At 39.4% G+C, this 21,797-nt stretch overlaps 1 protein-coding gene and 1 long non-coding RNA gene across 3 annotated transcripts in view; one reads left to right on the top strand and one right to left on the bottom strand.

Moving 5' to 3' along the window:
- HDAC9 (histone deacetylase 9) overlaps positions 1 to 21,797 on the top strand; it is a 703,417-nt gene that overhangs the window by 674,368 nt on the left and 7,252 nt on the right. The window contains exons 25-27 of the mRNA XM_084619569.1: positions 128 to 261; positions 12,232 to 12,316; positions 17,637 to 17,790. Coding sequence (XP_084475695.1) covers positions 128 to 261; positions 12,232 to 12,316; positions 17,637 to 17,790 — 373 coding nt within the window. The remainder of the gene's footprint in view (positions 1 to 127; positions 262 to 12,231; positions 12,317 to 17,636; positions 17,791 to 21,797) is intronic.
- The window catches only part of LOC311515993, a 63,726-nt gene continuing 53,957 nt past the window's right edge, over positions 12,029 to 21,797 (bottom strand). For both annotated transcript variants that reach the window (XR_014710286.1, XR_014710287.1), the window contains exons 3-4: positions 13,278 to 13,441; positions 12,029 to 12,053 (exon numbers count right to left, since the gene is read on the bottom strand). This is a non-coding gene — a long non-coding RNA (uncharacterized lncRNA). The remainder of the gene's footprint in view (positions 12,054 to 13,277; positions 13,442 to 21,797) is intronic.

Raw genomic sequence — 21,797 nt, 5'->3', positions numbered from 1 at the left:
CATGGTCCTGATCTTATATTTTTGTGCAATAGCCTCATGTTTCCTACTTTCTGATACAACAGATGCAAAATACGTCATTAATATTTGTTCTGCTTTAATAATTTGCACTACTGTCTTTGCATGCTAGGTTTTGGTCACCTAACAAAGCAGTTGCTGAAGCTAGCAGCTGGTCGTGTGGTGCTGGCACTGGAGGGAGGACATGACCTTACTGCCATCTGTGATGCGTCTGAAGCCTGTGTAAATGCCCTTCTAGGAAATGAGGTAAAAGACAAGTCCTAGAGTTTCAGAGGACAATCCATGTTTTCGAACAGTTCTGTCTTTTTGTTTTCTTTTAATTTTCCCTGTGTGTAGAACTAAGTGCCTTTTGCACATGTCTTAGTAATGAGCAAAATGCAAAAGAGTTGGAAGTTATTTTGGTTTTGATAAGCACCCCACCATCAGATGTTTATATGAATCTCTAGGGTTTGCAAAACTAATCTTGATCCTGAGAAGGACTCAATATGCTGTGCTGAGAACCTGCTGAGAACCTGCCTTGACATCAGTGGGGGTCACTGATGCTCATCATTGATCAAGTCTTCGAGTGAGCTATCATGGAAAAACAGGCTCTTCTTGCAAGATCGTTGGTAATTTCTTGGACTGAAAATAGCAAAAGCACATTTTCATGCCTGTTTTGAAACTTCTCTTTCCACCATTCACTGGCAAATTTCTGCTCTCTGCATATGCTCACTCTGTGGTGAAAATGATAAAGGGTAAACCTGCTAAAGGCACATACAAGAATCAAATACATAAAGGCAATATATCTTTACTTTAAATTGTGGCCCTGTCACATGTTCTCATGCCGTGGTCTGTGAAATCTTGTTGTGGGGAGCAGTATTGCAAGTCATTATTTTTACTGGAAACTGAGACAGCTACAATAATCAGTATTCTTTAGCGTACTTACTCACTTACTAGTCTCCTAATTCCTTTTCAGGGCACCATTTTATGTCTATTAGATTGGTGTGAAGTGCTGTTTCTTATAGTGGAAATTGCTTATAACCTGTAAGATCACCTATGAACGACTTTGTAAAGACCTTTGTGCCCTTTTTTGTTTTGTTTTTTATGATGCATACAGAATGCCTGAAAGGGTTTTTTTCTGCTTGTTTTACTTTATAGATAACAAAAATGTCACATGAGGCCTTCCCTAGTTTTTCTGGAGAACCTATTGAGCATCTCAGAGATGTGTATTGGGAGCTCTCAAACCTAAATCAAAAGGGTAATAGTAATGAACCTTTAACAAAGATATCTTTTCTCTCAAATGTTCTTCAAGCATTTGAGTTGAATACATGTTAAAAAAAAACAATGTTAAACAATTTGTCTAAAAATCCTTTCCCCCTTTCAGCTGCTCAGTTTTCTATCTGTTGGCTCTGGTGAAGTCTCAATTTTATCAATTCTCCAGTATCCATAGAAACTTCCAAAGTAGAAAAGACATGAATTTGTAGTGTTAAAAACAAGCAGGAAACCCCCATATCCTAAGCCTTTCCCCCCTACTTTGAACCAAAACCTTTCAGGCTTTCTTTATGTATCACAAAGAAGCAATAAAGGACACAAGCTCATAATTTTTTTCCTTTGCAGGTTAAGGAAAATTTACTATATGCCAAGTCTTGAAGTTAGTTTACATGTCAACATAGTATGCCCCAACAGGCTGCATATGCTAGCTCTGCATCATAATGGCCTGTTTTGAGAACAAGTAGACTGATTCAGAAGGTACAAGGCACCTCTTCCAGGAAAAGGAACTATAGAGCTTCTTGGGAACAGGAAATTAATGCAAAGAAGCTCTTCTGAGCAAGCCCAAACAGTTCCTCAGCCTTCTCCCTTGCAGGCACCAGGGACAGTGTAGGAATTAATACATTAAGGGAGTGCCACCATGGAGGGGTGAGCAAAGAAAAATGCTACCTTGTGTGAAGGTGGTTGGGGTTGCTGGTTGGGGTTGGAGTAGCTGGAAAGGTCTCTCCTCTCCCCATCCCATTGCGTTCTGTGGGAACAGGTGTGCCATAACAGAATATTCAGGCCTATTTGAGTTCCATGCTGGGTGACCTATGATATGGCCCATAAAGAAAAGTTTTCAAAAGTGCTGAACATCCAGTGTCTCCTTTTGAGATGGATGATCAACACTTTTGAATGTTTGGGTGTTGAAATATGAATTTAGAAGCCTGACTTCAGGCACCTCTGTTTGAAAATCTTATTCATAAGGTTTGGTTGCCCCTCCTGATCAGCCTGCCCTCCTGCCCATCCTCACCCACACCATCGTTCATGAACTTCATATCTGTACACTGCAGTTTCCTGTGGTGGTGATGGTGGCATATCCTCTGAATCCTTCTCCTCCAAAATCAGCCATAACAACAATGTTCTCATGGTGCAATCTTGCCCAGCTTTAGCCTGGAGATGTGTCAGCCTGATTTATGCTTGGCTGTGGTTAGCTTGGACACATTTAAGGTAATATCTCTCTGAGGTTTGCAGCCTCGTGGGGAGACAAATAATGCTAATGAAACTATGCTCCAACCACCATGCCAGGGGCCTGACTCTCTACAGCCAACGATGACCATTTGGTGACTTTGCTTCTTTGTGAGAAAGGCCTCGTTTTGTTTTAATGTTGGATCACCCCTGCTACTGCTTCTACAGCTGCTGACCCTCTGCATTCTCAGAAAAATATCTACAGTTGGAAATAGACATGAAATGTATTTCACTGTGAGTTATGTGTGAGTGTGCTGAAATATTGACCTAACTCTATTGGCACTTAAGGGAGACCAGTAATCTGAGGCCAATAAAGTAGGCTGGGTGATTCAATGGGTTTATCTGTTTGCAAAATATAGCGTAATAAATGAAGGAAGGACTTTTAATAATGGAAGATGAAGACAAGTGTGAGTGCATGTGCATTATAATTCACTTGAGGAAAGACATGAACATTAAGATCTTGAAACCTCTCACACAAGAAATATTCTTCCATGTACACTTACATTATGATTTATAATACAAGCATGCTTATTTTCCAAGTATTAAATCTAACTAGGGACATGCAGGAAACAGGCAGACACACATCTCCAAACCAAAACTGAACAATGTTACAGGAAGGAGAGAGTAGATACTGCTCCCGCTAATTTTGGAGATGGAAGATTCAGAAACTATGTCATTATCACCACCATAAGAAACTGCTCACAGAAAATCTGTGACTAAAGTTATTGATGAGATGGGTAGGCTGATAAGGAAGGGCATATAGATATAGGGCATATAGATATAGGGCCTTGTGTAAATTGGCACAGATCTATCGACTTCCATGGAGTTATGCCAATCAATACTAGATGAGGATATGGACCATAGCATATATATGATGTACACTGCCTCATTTCAACAGAATACTTGTAGATTTGCACAGCCAACTACAAAGTCTCCTCCAGTCAAGGACAGAAAAAATCGGTTCCTTTAAGTCACCAATTATTGTAATTTGAAGATGCATTCTTCCTTGAACGCAATTATTTACAGGTGATTAATAGGGTAATTATAACTTATTATCTGGCACTTCACTTTTACAAATAATGATAGGTATTGCAACCGTAGTTTAAAAACATTGGCAAGACCAACTTTGGCTTCTAAACACTGCACATGCAATTGAACTCAAATTAGAAAGGTCAGGAAAGGCCTTTGTAAGGTACTCTGCAGTTTGTCAGTTGTATTTATTCATGTGCTGAGGATTAGAATTCATAAACATTTTGTAGGGTTTTTTTAAATTCTTTTTTCTTTGCCTATGTTGTTCTTGGCCAGGACCTGTCAGTAGAGCAATACACTGCTACGTATGTCTTCTTATCAGCAGAATAACTTTTAACAAAAAGAGTAACCGTAAAATTAGCAGTAACTTCCAACTTTCATGAGGAGCCAGTCAGACATGCAGATGAAACAACAGACTTACAAAGTAGAAATGCTTGCTTTAACTCATTTGTGTCTGATTCTCTGCAAGAAAAACATGTTGACACCCCAAAACGACAAAACCAAAAGAAATCCCTCAACTCCAAACCCAAACCCAAACTTGCTTTTAATTACATGTGGCCTTCATGAAAGTGATCTGTTAAGGAAGATAGCTTTTACTTTTCCCTTAATAATTATGAGTTGGGTCAATATGAAATAATATGCTATTGAATTAACTTTGTTAAATAATTTGAGCATGGTAAAGGAAAGTCCTTCATGCAAATGTTGACTTTGAAGACTCACCAAAAAATCCATTTCAGAAGGTCTCTTTTTCTTGGAAGACCTCAACATTTAAATGAGTTATCAGCACAATCAATGGGTGATGAATACTTTTGAACTTCTCCACAGAAGTGTTGTGACCATTAATTTTGGAAATTCCACAGAAACATATATGGAACTCTACAAAATAAACACCATTGGCATTTTTTTTTAATCAGAAAGACTTAGCGTAGCAGTTGTTTATTTGTACAGACAATAAATGAAGCAAAAATTAAACAATGTAGACATAATTGTGGACATAAATATATCTAGATTTCAGTTTTTATCATTCAGATTTTTGTACACAAAAAGAAAAACCTGAATTTCTTTTAAGGACAATTTACTGAACTAAATGCAAAGCTAATTAGAAGCACCCTGGGTAGCCTCCTAGGAAGGAAATCTTCCCGAGAGGCGAGAAGTGATTAAGCAATTGGATTCCCCTGAAATCCAAAATCAAAACAGTGAAATCCTTCCTGCATGTACAGAAAGAAGGATGTGGTTAAGTTGCTGTAAAATGTCCTAGACATCTTCTGTTAGTGCTTTTAGATCACATCCATTACATGGGCACCTGTCAAAACAAAAGAAAAGATGGTTTCAGCTAATTAGAAAAGAGAAATTACTTTTAAACCAGGAAGCTGTTGAGATGTTGATACCTTACACTGAAAATTCAGCTCCCGCATTTTCTGTGAACAGTGGCTTTTCCCCTGTTGGCTTCCGTTACTAGCTCAGTGTTGCCCAATCTTATTACACAGGAGGGCCACACAAACCCAAGCACAAACCTTGTGTGGGCCAAACACATTCTACATATTTTAATAAGGTTTAAAGTCACCTGTATCGATTTATATTTTAAGTTCCTCTTGTTTTGTATGTATTTAGATAGGTTGTCTCTATGTACAGTAGTGTCTGTATACACACTTGTGTAAACTAAAATGATGTTAACATGAGGACAAAACACTGATGAATCAGCTGTTAGTGTACTGTGTTGAAGCAGGCCATGGGCCTTATGAAATGCTCTGGTGTGCCATGTATGGTCCACAGGCTGTAGGTTGGGCACCCCTGGATTAATCCATATTTTTCCATCACCGATTAAGTGAATTACTTTACTATATATGTATTTGGAGTGGGTGTTGGGCATCTCTGTGAGGGTGGTAGTGGTGAGAATCTTATGCCCAGGCTGGGGAGTAAAAGTGGTCCCACACCATGGCTTCAAATACAGTCATTGAGCTAGAATAGCCTCTCTGGCCCTTACATTACCATGCCCTGGTAGGTGATGGCTAATAATATATCAGTGCAGTGACGGATTTGCTAAACCTTCTTTCCCCAGACTACTTTGGTTTGAAGTCATAGGCTTAATTCTTCTCTCCACAACAACCTTTCCAACCCCCATTGTAAGCAGCCATACAGGATCTCCCCATAGCTCACAGTCAAACCAATACGAACCCTGTCCCACAAAAGAAATGGTCTCTGGGTTAACTATTAGCCCGATGGTCTGGAGCAAGTGCTAACTTGTACCCTATGCACCTTGTCCCCAAGAAGAAATGGTCTGTGGCTTAGGGAGGTATCTAGTAGCCAGCCCCGTATGCTGTAGCAAGTGTCCCAGAGTCTGTAGCAAATGCTAACTAGTACCAGATGTCCTCCTGCTCAGAGGGAGCAGCAAAGTGTAGTCCATTGTGCATTCCACTCAGCGGGATCCTTGTAGCAGAGGACACACCAGGAAGTGTGTCTGCTCTTTCTTACTGTGCTGGCCAAGGCTGGATTTGGCCCAAAGTAGGAAAATATTTTTCAATGGCTAAATTTAACATCTTCTAGTAAATATTCTTCCTGCTTGAATTATTCTTCTGAAGCGTAATCTGACAAAACATCATGATTGGTTGGCTACCACGTGCATTTAAAAATCTGTACTGGACACTGTTGTTGTAAAGTGTGAAATTTGTGCTGCTTTCTTGCAATTAGTGGATCTTGGGTTTGGGTGTGTGTGGCCATTTAAATGGAAAATTAGTGCTCTGCAGCTTTCATTCAGATGATGAAAAGTTGGCATTTCCCCATTTTTGCAGAATTTGGTGTGAATCTGGGGAAGCTTGCCAGCTATGCAAAGAGCTCTGCTAAGAATGCAGACACGGCATTGAAAAAAAGGAGGGGTGGGGAGAGGAGTGTGATTTGCCAGAATAGGTAAATGCTTCTCTCTCTAAAATGGAAATATTTCCCAAATAGCATACATATAAGTGAAAATTGCCGGAGATCAACTTTAAATTGAAAGTTAAGCCTGGTCACAGCTCATATCTTCATTGTTAATTTGAGTTTGTTATTATTGCCAAGTAATTAATACAGTTACAATCATTGGTTCACCTGAGGTTTATGTCAACTCTGGCTGGCATAAACCTGGGAGAAGGGGCCCAAAAATGAAAAGTCGGCTGTGGGAGGAGTCTACAATAGTGCAAAGTATGTGCCAATAGGGTGACATTATAGTCCCAGAAGTGACCAGTGCTAGCCAGGAGATGGCTTGGCCAAGCAGACTGAAGAGGAACTGGTTTAAAAATTGATATATTACTAGTGAGAGATTTTCCAATGCACAAATGGGAGTTATGTGCCTAACTCCCATTGACTGTCCTTGGGCATTAGGTTCCTAACCACCCTTAAGACCTTTAAAATATACTCCCTAATGAAAATGGATTTACTCATGTTGTACATAACAGTTATGGATCACTGAAAAATTTCCACCTAAAAATAGTTCTATATAAACCTAAAATATAGAAATATTCAGAAAATTCCTAACATTCAAAACAAGAAGGATATATGACTCCTAAATGAAATCTCTCCTAGATTGAAAGACTAGATGGAACAGCATTGTTCCAATTCTGATACAACCTGGGGATACCTACAGCTATCATCAGGGCACAGCTTTATGTCTACATACTTACTACATAGCGTGGCTCCTAACAGGGATTTTCTAATATTTAAAAAGCTGGTTCAAGCAAAGGAAGGTATCCAAATAAAGAGTAGTATAAGGAACAGGACCTCAAATGGAAGCTTTGAGCCATTTTAGAGGAAGAAACAGGGGAGATTAAGAGTCACACTTTAAAAAAAAATGTGTGGGTATAAGCTTTCTATATTTGAAAGGGGATGAATTTCAGGTGTGTTTATTCTCACTGCAGATATTGTACTCAGTTCTGTTATCACCTCCCCTATATTTAGGGGCTAAATGATCAAAAGTGCAAAATTATGATCACTGGAATATTGTCAGAGGTCAAAATCTACACAGGATGGAATAGGAGCTGTGCTGGGTCAAAGATCTTTCTCATGAACCTACTGTTGGTCAGGTCTGCCCCTAGTGAAGTCAATATAATTACTAAAACTCCTGGGAATTGCTAACAGAACTGTTGAATGGAGTTGGAAGCAGCAAACAGCCTGCTATTATGACTTACCCAGAACAATGGTGACTTTGACCACCTCAGGTACCAGAGGGGTAGCCAGGTTAGTCTGCATCTGTAAAAGCGGCAAAGAGTCCTGTGGCACATTATAGACTAACACAGCAAAGAGTCCTGTGGCACCTTATAGACTAACAGACGTATTGGAGCATAAGCTTCCGTGGGTGAATACCCACTTCGTCAGATGCATGTAGAGTACATGCATGTAGAGTACATGCATCTGAAGAAGTGGGTATTCACCCACGAAAGCTTATGCTCCAATACATCTGTTAGTCTATAAGGTGCCACAGGACTCTTTGCCACTTTGACCACCTCAGTCATGGCTCCTATGTGTGTGAGACTCCACATACCCTTCTGGCTCCACTTCACAGAGCTGTAAAATGGTTATCAAGTCAAACCTGTACTAAAGAAAAATCCCGTCTCCAGTAAATCTATAAACCCCCCATGGCCTGTAGACCCACTTTGAAGTGTATGGTTGACTCTCAGGCATCCATGGGATCTGTGGACCCCGTATCTATTACCATCACCATCTCCTTCTCCAGAACCCTTGCTTTAAGCCTGAGATTGCCTAAAATGTTCCTGGGTGTCATTTTTTCTCTAAACAAATTCACCAACACCCATGAATAAATCTAGCTTCTACTCCTTAAAACATGGCAGGGCTAAGGAGGCAGTGCAGTCAGGTACCAAGTCTGGGCTGCTCATCCAGTGCAGATGACAGTTGTCTCAAATTCTGACAAACTGCTTACACCCTTACCATCACTTACGCCACCTTCCAAGCATGTGAAAATTTGATAGGCGGTGTATTTTTATGCCACTTGCTGATAGGACACAATTCAGTTATGGCAACTTTTGACTACCCAAAGTATGTGGTGCACAAGTTGCTTTTTTCCTTTGAAAATGTTTATTGGACACACATTCCATTACGTTCCCTTGGGCACAAAAAAGCCCAGTTTAGTGGTGCAAACCCTTTGAAAATTTTGCCTTCTGTAAATGATCCAAGCTCCCCCTTAAGTGACTTTGTTGGTCCTGCACTGACCTGAGTCATTCCTCTCTGAAAGATTCTGTTCTGCAAATATATTTCCAGTGCTCTTTACGACTTCTATTCTCTTCGGCTCCAGTTCTAATAAACTGCATGATTTGAATGCCAAGAAGTGTAGGAGTGAAGGTGATGGTGCTATGACTGTCAGGTGTAGAGTGATTTCTTTTGTTCACTGTTGGGTCTGTGTCCTGATATTTTCCAGGGACACCCCTATGTCTATGTAGCTATATCCAAAAAGTGGATCACTGCCAACTGAAATTATTCTCCCTGATGCAGAAGGCCATGTTCCAAAGGAGTATAGAAATAGCTGTAATAATCCACTGTCTTTATTTTTACAGTGTTTTTGTAACAATAGTGCATCAGGGTTGAACAGGGTATACAATATAATGAACTTATGTCTGGAGTCTGATGTGGTTTTATTGATATGGAACAGGATCCAGCATTCTGCTTGGCTACTGCAAAGAATATGGAGACAGAGCACATTTCTACAGTTGAAACCAAGCTGGAATAGTTACAGGGAGGGTTTTTTTTTTTAATTTATTTTTTGGGTGGGGTGGGGAAGAAGTTTAGATAACAAACACTGAAAATCCATGTCAGATACTGGTCTGTTACAAGAGCTGACCAAAATGTTCATCTTGCATAATAATGATTGCGAATTTGGCCCTTTTTTCTGTCTGTGGTTGATTCATGAACCTAACCTGATTTTTGTGCATGTATTTGGTATTCATAAGTATTGATCAGACATTTTAGATGAGTTAGCCTATGAGTTATTTGTGAACTCGTCACTTTAATTGTTCGTTGCTGGCTAATTAAGGTGTGTGATTGGCCTCCTAAATAACACAAGGCCATGTCATTGGACCCCAGTCCAACCAATTTATGGACGAGATTCCCTTTGATTAGGAGAAACACTGGTTGGCATAGAGCTACAATAGCTATGGCTGCATCACCAGCTCCTGTCCAAGAGAAGGAGTGTGCAGGGGGACAGGAAGGGTATGTTGAAGATGGAGCAAGGCACAGCTGGAGCATCTTGCACTATGACAATCCCACGGCCTGTGCGATGGCTCCCAGAGGTGCAGGTTAGCGTAGCCTTGACTCTGTTCTAACTTACTCCAGAAGCTAAATTGGGTCCCAGTAGCCATAAGGATTGGAAGAATGTAAGAATGTGGCTTTAAGCCACCTTTGTTCTCCTGCCTGTGGACCTGTGCTGAGCTCAGCCCAGCTGGTCCTGAGCATTGGGCCCATAGTATTTTTTCTGCTTCTTGGTTGGATGCCTGAAACATTTTAAATAGAGAATAATGTATGACAGAAATGAATAATAGTTATTAACAAACACCTGATTTCCGGTATGAATTTTCAGATGAATAATCACTTGTGCTAAAATTTGTGAAATTAGTGATTTGTGAACATTTTCACATATCCTCAGCTTTCATCCAAGTGCTTGCAAATAAGCGAATACTAGGACCTATGAAGACCACTGAAGCAAAGTTGACTTGTTAATTTCAAATATATCACTTACTTTGATTTTTATTATTCAACTAGCTCTAATCCTAAAGCTGGATTGGCATGTCTTAATGCATCAGTTAAAATAGCGGCAATCCACCATTACAATCTGGCATCCTCAGTGGTTTTTTGGAGTTAGTATAGGCTGATATTTGTACCATCCTTTTTCTGGCAGTCCTGTTGAATTCCAGAGAATTTAAACATTTATATTACCTTAATATAAATTATGTTGCTAATTCTTATGGTTTCAAAGAAAATCTTCCAGGTAGATTCCCCATGCAGGACTATAGGCAGATAAAAACAAGAAGTATGAATAGCACCATTCATCTCATGAGAATTAACCCAAAAGCCTGATGATAATTGGAATTTCATCAGCATTAAAATATTTCTCTGCTGATCATTTTACCTGAATCCCAGCAATTCTGAGACTTTGGGTAAATTTGCTTAGTTTGTCACCTCTTTATAATCCAGGCTAACCTCCTTGACTTAATGACTAGAGCTGATCTAATCATTGACAATGAATAAGTGAGACAATTTTGCCTCTTTTTCTGCCCACGGAATATCCATATAAGTTTGAAATTCTCTCCAGAGTATTCATCATACAGATTTATTCAACAAATATATTTTTGAATTTGTTTACTTAGTTTACAAATATTCAAAAGAAGAGCTAGTTTCTTAGTCATGATTGGGCAGATGACTCACATGATGTTATTCCAGCCCTTTGACTGTATGGGTATGCAAATACTTCTGCCATCAATATCTATGTGTACAAATTTCAGCTGCTATTTCCATGAGAACTCACACAGATGGCTGTGAGTATTTGTGCCAGTAAAACTTAATTGCCCTAATATGTGTAGAATGGAAGGTATACAGAAAGGGGCATAAGCACAGCTGAATTCATTTAAAAATTGAAAGGAATGTACGTGGAACATGATTTGCCTTTTTTGCTTAGCTCTTGTGATGATATATCATCATGCATCATGATACAATGTCATCATGTCAGTGCTCAATATCATGACATGTTGATATTTCACAAGTCCCAGTGTTTAATTTAGGATCCATTCATGTCTGATATATTAGGTTCTCTATCCAAGGTACTTTTTAGCTACCATTTCAGTATGAAATAGAGCAGTACTATTATTCCCATTTTACAGATGGGGAACCAAGGCAGCAAGACACTAAGTGATTTGCTTAAGGTCATACAGGAAATCTGTTGGTTTATGGGGGACTTGAACCCAGGTTTATAAAGGCTTTGGTTAGGCCCCTAACCACCGCACTAGCTCTCCTTTCAGAATAGTTAGTGCCATTGAAAATGGAATTATAGGGAAAACAACATATAAGTGTTGGCATTTTGTTTCATGCATGTGCACACTCAAACACATAAACAAACTAAAGGGTATTGAAAGTAAATGTAGCCAGTTAAAAGTACAGCGGAGCCCAAATAAAATTTATATGACTTTTATTGTTGATATGCTTAAGCATTTTGTCTACTATTTTACTTGAAATTAACGCAAGACTACTAAAAGCAGCTGTGTTTTATAGTTTTCCACTGTAAAATGTTGAAATGTGTAAGATGGTTAGATGTAATAACACTAGAAAAATAAAGATAATAGAGTGCACACTTTAGTCCCAATGCGGCTTCAGCAAGGTTTTGTTTGGAGTGCCCAGCTGCACATACAGACGCAATGGAATTTGGTTTGTGAAGAACCTACAAAAATTACACAAATAACTAACATTTTTTTTAATGAATAATACACAGACATGCACCTGCTTCAGAGACTCCATAGATTAGTCTTGCAGCCAATAGAAAAGCCCCTTGGAATTCAATTACATGGCTGAAAAACAAAAAACAAAATTGTGGCTATACTTTTAGAAGCGATACCAACAAAATATTAACTAGTTCTTGGGCTGAGCTTCTCTTGAGGATTAGGCTGTTTCAGTTTGGTTTATTTCCATGTGTCTTATAGTAAATTCATAATATTCTGCTCATATTATTCTGTTCTATTCTTGCAGCTGGAGCCTCTCCCAGAAGATATGCTGCACCAAACCCCTAATATGAATGCAATGGCTTCTTTACAAAAGACCACTGAAATTCAAAGTATGTTTCAGTGTTTTTTCTCATTATTAATTAATGTCAGAGAAAACTGATTAAACTTTTGCTACAGAGTAAAGACTAAGCAAAAATATGATATCTGAGCATATTCACGATATATGTTTATCACATGTATGCTTGTGCTCTTGTTTCTTTGGCACATCTTTTGTTTCATTGATGATTTAACACTTAAAATGCTGAGTTGTTAACGTTAATCAAAGTGTTCCTATTCCCATATAGTTGAAAATCTTTCATTTGCACAACTCTCATTTCAAGCATTTTAGTCTTGCAATCCAGTGAGAGAAATATGTGTGTGTAGATATATGGTGGGTATATTAGGGATATGACATTGTCTCTTTGGATTCAATTTGTAGACAAATATCTTTTCAGTGTATTCATGTTGAGATGGACGTGAGTTTAAAACTACAGTACATCCGGATATTTAAAATGGCTGCTGCCACATGGGATAGTCATGGAAAATATTCAGTGCTTCCCTCCCACCACCCCTTCTCTATGCATATTACTTATGCATCTCCACACCAGTCCTGAACCTTCCCCACATAAACTCTCTGTGGCCCTCTACTGCCACCCAGTTTTTGTTGCTAAGTTTTCCACCTGCTCCTTCCTAACTTGCCCTGCTCCCAGTTGCCTCAACTCAGCTATAGAGACCTTCCTCCACTTGCCACCATGTGCTACCTCAAGCCATGCTAAGTGGGTGGGTGGGGGAGACTTCCTGTTTCCTACCTATCATTTGCCAGTTCTTTCTCATCACCCTCTGGTGCCATTTAGATTTAGATTTGGTTTGAGTACCAGATGTTCTGCTAGTATTAGGTGAATAAAAAAAAGCAGATTCACCATATTTTAAAATGTGCATAATACAGAATTATTGGTTAGTTCTTTATATATTTCTTCACGTGTGAAGAGACACTGGAAAACTCGTGTGAAGCGACATAACTGATAAGTTTACCCTGCTCCCACTTATGCACTCAGGTAAATGAATGTCGCCGTTAAATCAGCTTTCTTCAGGACTTCAGGATAAATGTCAGTGTCAGGTTTGAGGAGATATGTGTAGTGGAGAACTGCAGGAGCTGCTGCTAGGTTCAATCTTCTTTAATATCTTCTGCTAACGATCTGGAGGAGACAGTAAGCAGCTTGTTAATGAAAATCACATACCATACAAAACTGGGTAAGCTGCAAATGCTAATGAGGGCAGAGAAATAATACATAGAGAGCAAGAGAGATGAGAAACCTAGACAAAAAATAACAAAACACAATTCAATTTGAGAGAAAAAATATTTGAGAAAAAGAAAACAGTTGAATGGAAAGAGAAATCTGGAATGCGGTTATGCTGAAAGAGACCTAGAGATGATAGTGGACAAAAATGAGACATGCATGTACAAGGTAATATGGCAGCAAAAATATCACAGCAACTTAGGTGCCATATTCATCACAGAGCACAAAGGCAATAGTCTTTTTCTATAGATCTCTGATGTGACCTGAATCTTGCATTTAGTTCTGTACAATTTATAACCAGAAAAATCTTGACAAAATGGAGAGAGTTCAGAGAAGAGCCATATTAATATGGAAGTGATTGGAGGAATTGACTTAAAAGAACCAAATCTGCATAATTTGGCTAAGAGATGACTGAGAGGATATAACAGTCTACTCATATTTGAAAGGAGTAAACACTAGTGATGGAGAGGAACTAATATGAATTTTACATGGGGGAGTTAGTTCAGTAGGAACAACTGGATGAAATTAAAAGAAGGAAAATATAGGCTGAATATCAGGGACAACTTTTGGGGGTGAAATGTGTTAAACTGTAGAATTATAACCTGGGGAAATCCATCACATATAACATTTAAAACTAGACAGGACAAAATACTGACAAATTCTGCTTTGGCATGTGCATTACTTAATGCTTATGTTTCTGTGATACAGCTCTGATGTCAAGTATTTAAATGTTACGACCTCTGATGAGTGTTTTAGTCCAAGGATTGCCTTTGCTCCATCTCTGTTTCAAAAACAGGCTGGAAATTGCAGATTTTAGATCAGACAAAGAGAAAACCCAAATTGTTTCTAAGTAGAATGGAATTTGTATAAACTTCTTTGTTTGTGACAATGGTATCATGTATTTATGGGAATACGATACAACTGGAAGTAGTATTCCCCACAACCATACAATATGTATTTCTAAATAAGTTGTTCTCACTCGCTTAGGCACCACCCCGGAACCGAGCTCTTTATACATGGAAAATGTCATCCTAAGCCACATACAACATTCCCACATACTTAAAGGAAGTTTGAAATGTCTGTAACCAAACTACATGATATAAACATTCACTGTTACTATTTCCTTTGTGAATGGGAAATGTTCCCATTGCCTTATTGGAGACTTGAGCACTTTTTCATACATCAAACAAAAGCATACCTAGATTACTTATATGGTTTCATAGTTTATTCTTAGAAGTAATCTATGCCACAAGCTGGGCATGTATGGGACCAGCAACCCACTTCATTCCACTTCATAAACTCCCAAATGTTCTTATTAGAAAATATAACAAGATTAGGGGGATTTCACATTTCTGCCTTGGAAAGTGAAAATGTCAGTTGTGAGCTGTTTGTCCCTGGTGCTTTTGTTTCAGACAGAGCTGGATTTTAATACTGATTTGGGCTGCTAGCAAAAGTAGTTGTGCAATTGCCTCCACTATGCAAATACAATTGCTGAGACTGTTCATGCAAATCAGGTAGTCAAAAATACACAAAGGCCCAATTTGTACATTCACTTGTAGTTGTGCATGAAAAATAGGTGATAAATTACACATGCCTTTTGTGCACAGTGTTGGTCATCCCATTGTTATAAAAACAATCCTACAGGTCTCATTTTCCAAAGAGAGTCATCTTGGCATAGGATACAGCTTTGTGTTTTTAAGAAATTTATCTCATATTTTCTTGTAAGTTATCAGGGAGCACTTAGTCCATGAGCCTGTTTAGTGTACCCTCTGCTAACTGGATGCTGTCCCTAATGGGGACTACTTCAGAAGTGCCTCCCCAAACACTGCTCATTCCATCCCCCAGATATCAATACCTAGATGCGATGACCACTACCTGGATACTGCCACCTGCTTCCTGTCCCTGCTCTGCAATTCCCCTCCACCTCCAAACCCCCTCTCATAATGTTAATTGAGTGTAGGGAAAGGGAAGGGGAGAGGGTAATGAATGATTACAGGGGGTGGAAGGTAAAATGGATACTCAGTGCTAACAGATATGCTTGAATTTGGTTGTTAGTTTCAGTGTTAGAAGAAAGTCAGGGGCAGGGGGCAGCTGCTCTGTGTGTGTGTGTGGGGGGGGCGTGTATTTGATGTAGCAGTCCTCTCCGATGCTGTTTTATTGTTGCTGCAGGAGAGCAGCACAGTAGTGGCTAGTTACTACTATTTTATTTTATGAATAGGAGCCCTTGAAAACTCCAGCAGTGAACATGGGTTCATTTCTTTTACGGGCAAAACTGTGTATTATTCCCATGCCAACAGATCTGATTTTCTTGCACATCTGTTTCTGCAACAAAAACCCTGCCCACTTGTGAACATTTAGCCCATAAATTATCCCGTGTATATTGCACAGTCTGATTTTACATATAACTGCTGTGAGAACATTGGGGAATGCCTAAATAACTTTTTTATTTTTTTTTATTTTAAAGACTAGAGAATATGGTCTCCATAGAATATTTTTGTCTTGTTTTTATAGAATTTGCCAGGCCGCAGCCATTTGGTTTAGTGTTATGTGCATAGTTTTTTAGCCATGGCTCTCATGTGTCTGGAGGAAAATCCAGCTTCTAACACTTAATCTTAACTTTGTAGTATACTTAATACACTTTAGATTTTATTCCCCCCCCCATCCCTATTATTTAAAGATCCTGCTAACTATTCAAACATGCACAGTACTAGGGTTCAAAGGAACACCCGTCTTCCATGCTGCCTATCGATCATGGAGATTGACTCATGCTTTCATCTTTTGAGTATATTTTAAATAAGGTTATTGCTATCTTGATTGACTGCTGCTGTCTCATTTGACTAAAAACACTCATCTTTTGAAAAGCCTGGAATGGTGTTATATGCCATGTTATCAAAGAAGGAATTTTTAACACTCAGTCCAGAATACACAGTAGTACAATTGGCCCTGTCTGCCAGTTGTTGAAACCCTCCAGCTATCCCACAGCTAAGCACCTTGACCCAACCCACCTCCCAACTGCCAAAATCTTCCTCCTAGTCCTTGGAAAAGTTCCCCTACTTGAGCCCCCCTCTGTCACAGCTGTTGAAACCCTTCCACTAATTCCCAAATAAGTGCTCTGACCCTGCCGCTGGCCCAGCGGCTGGAAGCCTCTTGCTAACCACTGGATAAGTGCTGGTCCCAAACTCCCTTCCAGCCCCCTTCCAGCTCCTACTTTCCAGGTGGCATGCACCTGGAATTTAGTAAGAATTCTATGGATTATTATACTATGAGGAATATGTATGCAAGTTTTAAGTTGTTCACCTGGTTACCACTAATTGACCCCAGTTCTTGAATAGCATATTACTGAGTGATTATTTTTCATTCCTACTCACCTACACTTTATTTTTTGCTTCACTTGGGAAGTTTTTCAAAGTCTTTTTTGTTGCAGGCAGAAGGCTGACTACTCTCTCACACTTTTATTCCACTGGTGTGTTTTTACCCCCAAAACCAGAAAAATGTCTTTCTTATAATACCTAGTAGCATTCCAACAAAAGCCAGTGCATATATGAATGTTTTAAATAAATTATTGTTCTAGTACACACCCTGAGGTTGGACGAGAAAGAACATCCAGGACTAACAAACCTGATTGTTCTGGCAACATAACTGCAGGCCATGCTGGCATTCATGACTCCACCCCCCACCCCCTCAAGTCAGTGCTATGTGAGCATTTTGTACAATTATTTTCCTTTTTCTATTCCCATTTGTTGCAAATGCACCTATTGCCCGGCACTATCATACCTATCTGCTCTGAACTTCCTTCTCCTACCATAGATATAGCCAACAGTCTGACTGATAATATGAGTTCGTTAGGCTGTGTGTTACTCCTTTAGTTTATTACCTTCTGGGGAAGGGTGTGACACAGTCCTTGGAATGAGAGCACTTTCCAATTTGGCATTCTTAGATCCGTGGCAGCTTGAAATCCCAATTACAACTGCTTACAGTACAGATTTTAACTTATAATCACTCTGCGCTGGACCGAAGTGATTACTGTGCTTATACCACCATGCTAGCTAAAATTCCCATAAATTATTATGTGTGGGGTTTTTTTTTTTTGTAGGCAAGTACTGGAAGTCAGTGAAGCCGTATCCTGTGCTAGTGGGTTGTGCTCTGGCTGAGACTCAGAAACAAGAGAGAGAGGAGACGGAGACTGTCTCTGCGATGGCCTCACTGTCAGTGGGTGCTGAACAGTCTTTTTCTCGGGAAGGCAACAGGTAAGTGGACATTGTTGGAAACCCAGATGGCAAAATTTTGTACCCTGGTGTTGTAAGAACCAGAACCCAGATTTTGAAAAGCATTTGATAATTTTGGGTGCTTTGGGTTTTGACTCCCCAGCTTGAGACCATTAGGAAAGTATATTGAGTTGGGCATCCAAAAAACAGAGTCACCCTATATGAGGGAATCACCTTTGAAAATGTGTGTATAAATATTTATTAAGATCCACAGTTACTAAATTCCCCCCTTCCCCCCTCAAAAACTAAATTAAAAAGCAAAATACTGATGTGAAAAAATCATGAATTGCCAAAGCATAGTTGATCATGGTCTTCTCCTGAGAGGCCATTCAGACCTATTTTAGATTTGACTTTATAAAAATACATTTAAACTGCTTTCAGACAGACTTAGTCATGATAGACTGAAATCACCACTGTGTTACTTCAGTTTTACACTAATGTAATTCCACTGAATTCAGTGTATGACATGATGTAAAACTGGAGTAAGACGGTGGAGAATCAGGCCAACTGTATTTAGTGTACCACGATGAAGATAGGTCATCAAATAAAGAGTGCTGATTTTCCCTTCCTGTCAGCTGACATTTCACACTGATCCAGTAAGACCGACTTGGATGTGAATGTAACAATTCTATAAAATGGAACAATAACTGCCAATGCGCTTTTGTCAATACTGTATTTCAAAATGAAGCACTGATGTCTATTGAATAGGGCCATATGCAGTACAATGTTTCTTTAAGGAATTGTTGGAGTCAGAAATGTCGCTTTATAAAAATTACATTATGGAGTTTCCTATTTATTCTCCTTCACTGCCAAACGTGCCTGGCCTCTCTGCAGTGGAGACCCAAAAATGCAGTGGAACCTTCTGATTCCACTGGACAAGAGGAAAAAGGGGCAGGAGATAGGGAGGCCCTACAAGGGGACTCCTCAGCTCCCTGTGCACTGTGAAGCTGTGCTCCATGACAGCTCTCTCCACAGGAGCATCGAAGGGAGGAGACAGTTGTGGGTGGGCCAAAGGAGCAGTGGGAGTGTAGCCAATGGATCCATGACTTATGTGAATGTACTGGCAGTTGCTGCCTGTGGGCTGAGTGGTAAGGTTCTAGTCCCTTCAAAACCTGCACTGGCTGTTTTAATCTGAATTCAGCTGACAATTTTACTGATGATGCACAAGGGGGATAACTATAGAACTCAGCAGAATATTGTAGAATCTTCTGTAGTTGTATCGGCTCTCACAAGAGTAAAAACTTGGGTTTTTCAGTAAAGTAAGCAGCTGTGACTCAAAGACACAGATCTAGTGATCTGCACTTGAATAATAGATTATGATTATTGTTTCAGAGTAGCAGCCGTGTAAGTCTGTATTCGCAAAAAGAAAAGGAGTACTTGTGGCACCTTAGAGAATGCGTCCGATGAAGTGAGCTGTAGCTCACGAAAGCTTATGCTCAAATAAATTGGTTAGTCTCTAAGGTGCCACAAGTCCTCCTTTTCTTTTTATGATTATTGTTGTTATTATTATTACAAATACATAAATGCATAGGAAGGAACCATTTTTTTCTTTCAGTGACAGACAGTTGGTCCATATGAGTGATCTTATTTTTGATCCACAACATTGTCAATTAACCCTCAGCTAAGGAATGAACCCAAATGTTTATAATCTAAGTGTGTGGTAATTAGTGCTCTCGTTTGTTAGCCAAGGATGTAAAAACCTTTTCCACATATGAGTGAGGGGCTAATGTAAAGGGACTATAATTTAGAGTTTGGTAACTAATTAATATGATGAAATAAAGCCAAGTTTTAGGCTCTCTTAAATAAAATGTAATTAATTTTGCATATAAAATTACATAGGTTAGAATAATCAGTAATTAAAAGTCATGTTATAAACCTATATTAATCTAAAACTATAGCTACTTCACAGTAATTGATTCTATAATCACTTCAATAAAGCAGTACTTCTGCGAACAACGTATATTCTTAATGCTATGTAAATATATCACCTGACTACTGATAACCTGTGGCAATTTCTACCCCTTCTTGACATGGAATGAATTGAGAGTGCAGCTGAAGGGAGTGTGAGAAAAACGGATGTACTGATATGTATACAAATGGAATTCATTTGGCTGCCAGGTTCACTACACTTCATCAGTTCTGGACGGTAATAGGAATGAATCTGTCATGAATTGTTCTGTGGAAAAATGGCTCCACTTGAAATATCGTTTGTGGTGCTGCAGAGGTTTTTCAGCAGCACAATAAAACCTTTGCATGCCTACATTGCTGATTACACTACCACATTCATAACCTGGACAGTGGTCACTCAAAACCAGCCTTTCCATAAGTGAATGACAGGGGCACCTTTGGACCTGTCCTGTTGGACCAAACTGATAGCCAGGCTCTCCAGTAGCTTTGGCCACCATGTTTCCTTCTCCCCCCCCCACCCGCACCTTCCTGTTAACAGAGACAAACAAAAATAGTTACTTCTAAAATCTGCTTTCTAGGGCCTGCTTTCTTTGAGATGCTGGGAACCTCCTGAGAGGAACTGTGTGTGCTTAGCACAGGCATGGAGGAACTCTAAAGCAGTATTAGAAACAAAGGGCCTGATTTACCACTGCATTACTCCAATTTTACCCCATCTTAACTCCCTTAAGTTCTGTGAAGTACAGCAGCATAAAACTGAAGGAGCACTGCAGTGAGACAGACCCATACAGGATAGTAACACATATAACAATTACAGACCAAGTAAGAGAGCCTCACCCCTGCTCCAGGACGTTTATGGCAGATGTAGAGGGCCCCTCTAAGCTCTGGTTTCAGCTGAGTGAGCATTGCACTGAAACTGGCACTAAAGATGAGAACTGTAAGGCTGCCATCGGAGGATCCCCTGGCAAGCCCTGGTACACAGGGTATGCCAGGTCATGTTGAAGGTAGGGCCAAAGCACACAGTGCTGCAGTCCACATGACAGTCTAGGGAGGGTGCTGTAACTTAGACAGGCCCCCAGAACTGTATAAGTTATGCTAAGAGCCTTTCCACAGCTCAGAGCAACCGGAGAGGACGCAAAGGTGGCTTAAATCCCCTCCCTTCCTCCCTCCACGTACACAGGCATCTGGCCTACAGCTTCTTTGCTGTGCTTCTAGGAGGGGCATCCTAAGGACTCAATCCTGCTTCACTGAATCCATGGTAAAGATCCCACTGACTTCAGCTGTGTAGAATCAGGCTCCCAGATGAAGAGAGCAATAGCAGGAGAGTCTCTTTGTAGGAAACTCTTGCCAGTTATGTTGGAGGATATATTGGTGTTTGGAGTGAGATGACTCATTTTAAACTCAGATTTTGGGTAAAGCAGCTCTTTTTCTGGCCAACTCATATCTGACTCATTTACCACTGATGAATAAAGGATAAAATGCTCCTGGCTAAGAACCATTCTAAGTATTTTTTTTCATTTTCTTTCTTTCTTTCCCTTTTATTTTATTTTATTTTTTTTTGCAGGGGTAAATGACAACACAAAGTAGACAGTTGTTTCAATTTGATTGGCCCTGACATGCTGAGTGAAACAGACTTTATGAAAAGCTATTTTTGTTCTTGGTGTTTTTTTGTTAAAATACTCTATGCATTTTAATATACATTTGAAACAAAATTGTAGACTTCAGAAGAGAATAGATAAGGGAGAAGTGATTTATGGATAGGACAGAAGGGAAAATATGAATGATGCAAATACAAATTTAAATACAGAGACAATTAAATAAACAGCCATGGTCCTATAAACATGTTTAACCACAACACATTGTTTGTGTTGATAACTACTTGTTACCTAAATGAGATACACATTTAACTGATTAGAGCTTTGTAGTGGCCAACAATTGTTTTACAAATCTTTTGTTTTGAAAAAGTTCAGTACAATAGTCTCCTTGATTCTTTTACTTCTTTTTTTTTAAGGAGCAAAGGCTATCTGGTACTTAATTGTTTTACAGCAAGTCATTATAAATTTTAGGAATACATTTAAAAGAAT

This window comes from Lepidochelys olivacea, assembly GCF_965140295.1.
Source record: "Lepidochelys olivacea isolate rLepOli2 genome assembly, chromosome: 2".
Classification (NCBI taxonomy): domain Eukaryota; kingdom Metazoa; phylum Chordata; order Testudines; family Cheloniidae; genus Lepidochelys; species Lepidochelys olivacea.
This window is presented reverse-complemented; position numbering and strand designations above follow the sequence as displayed.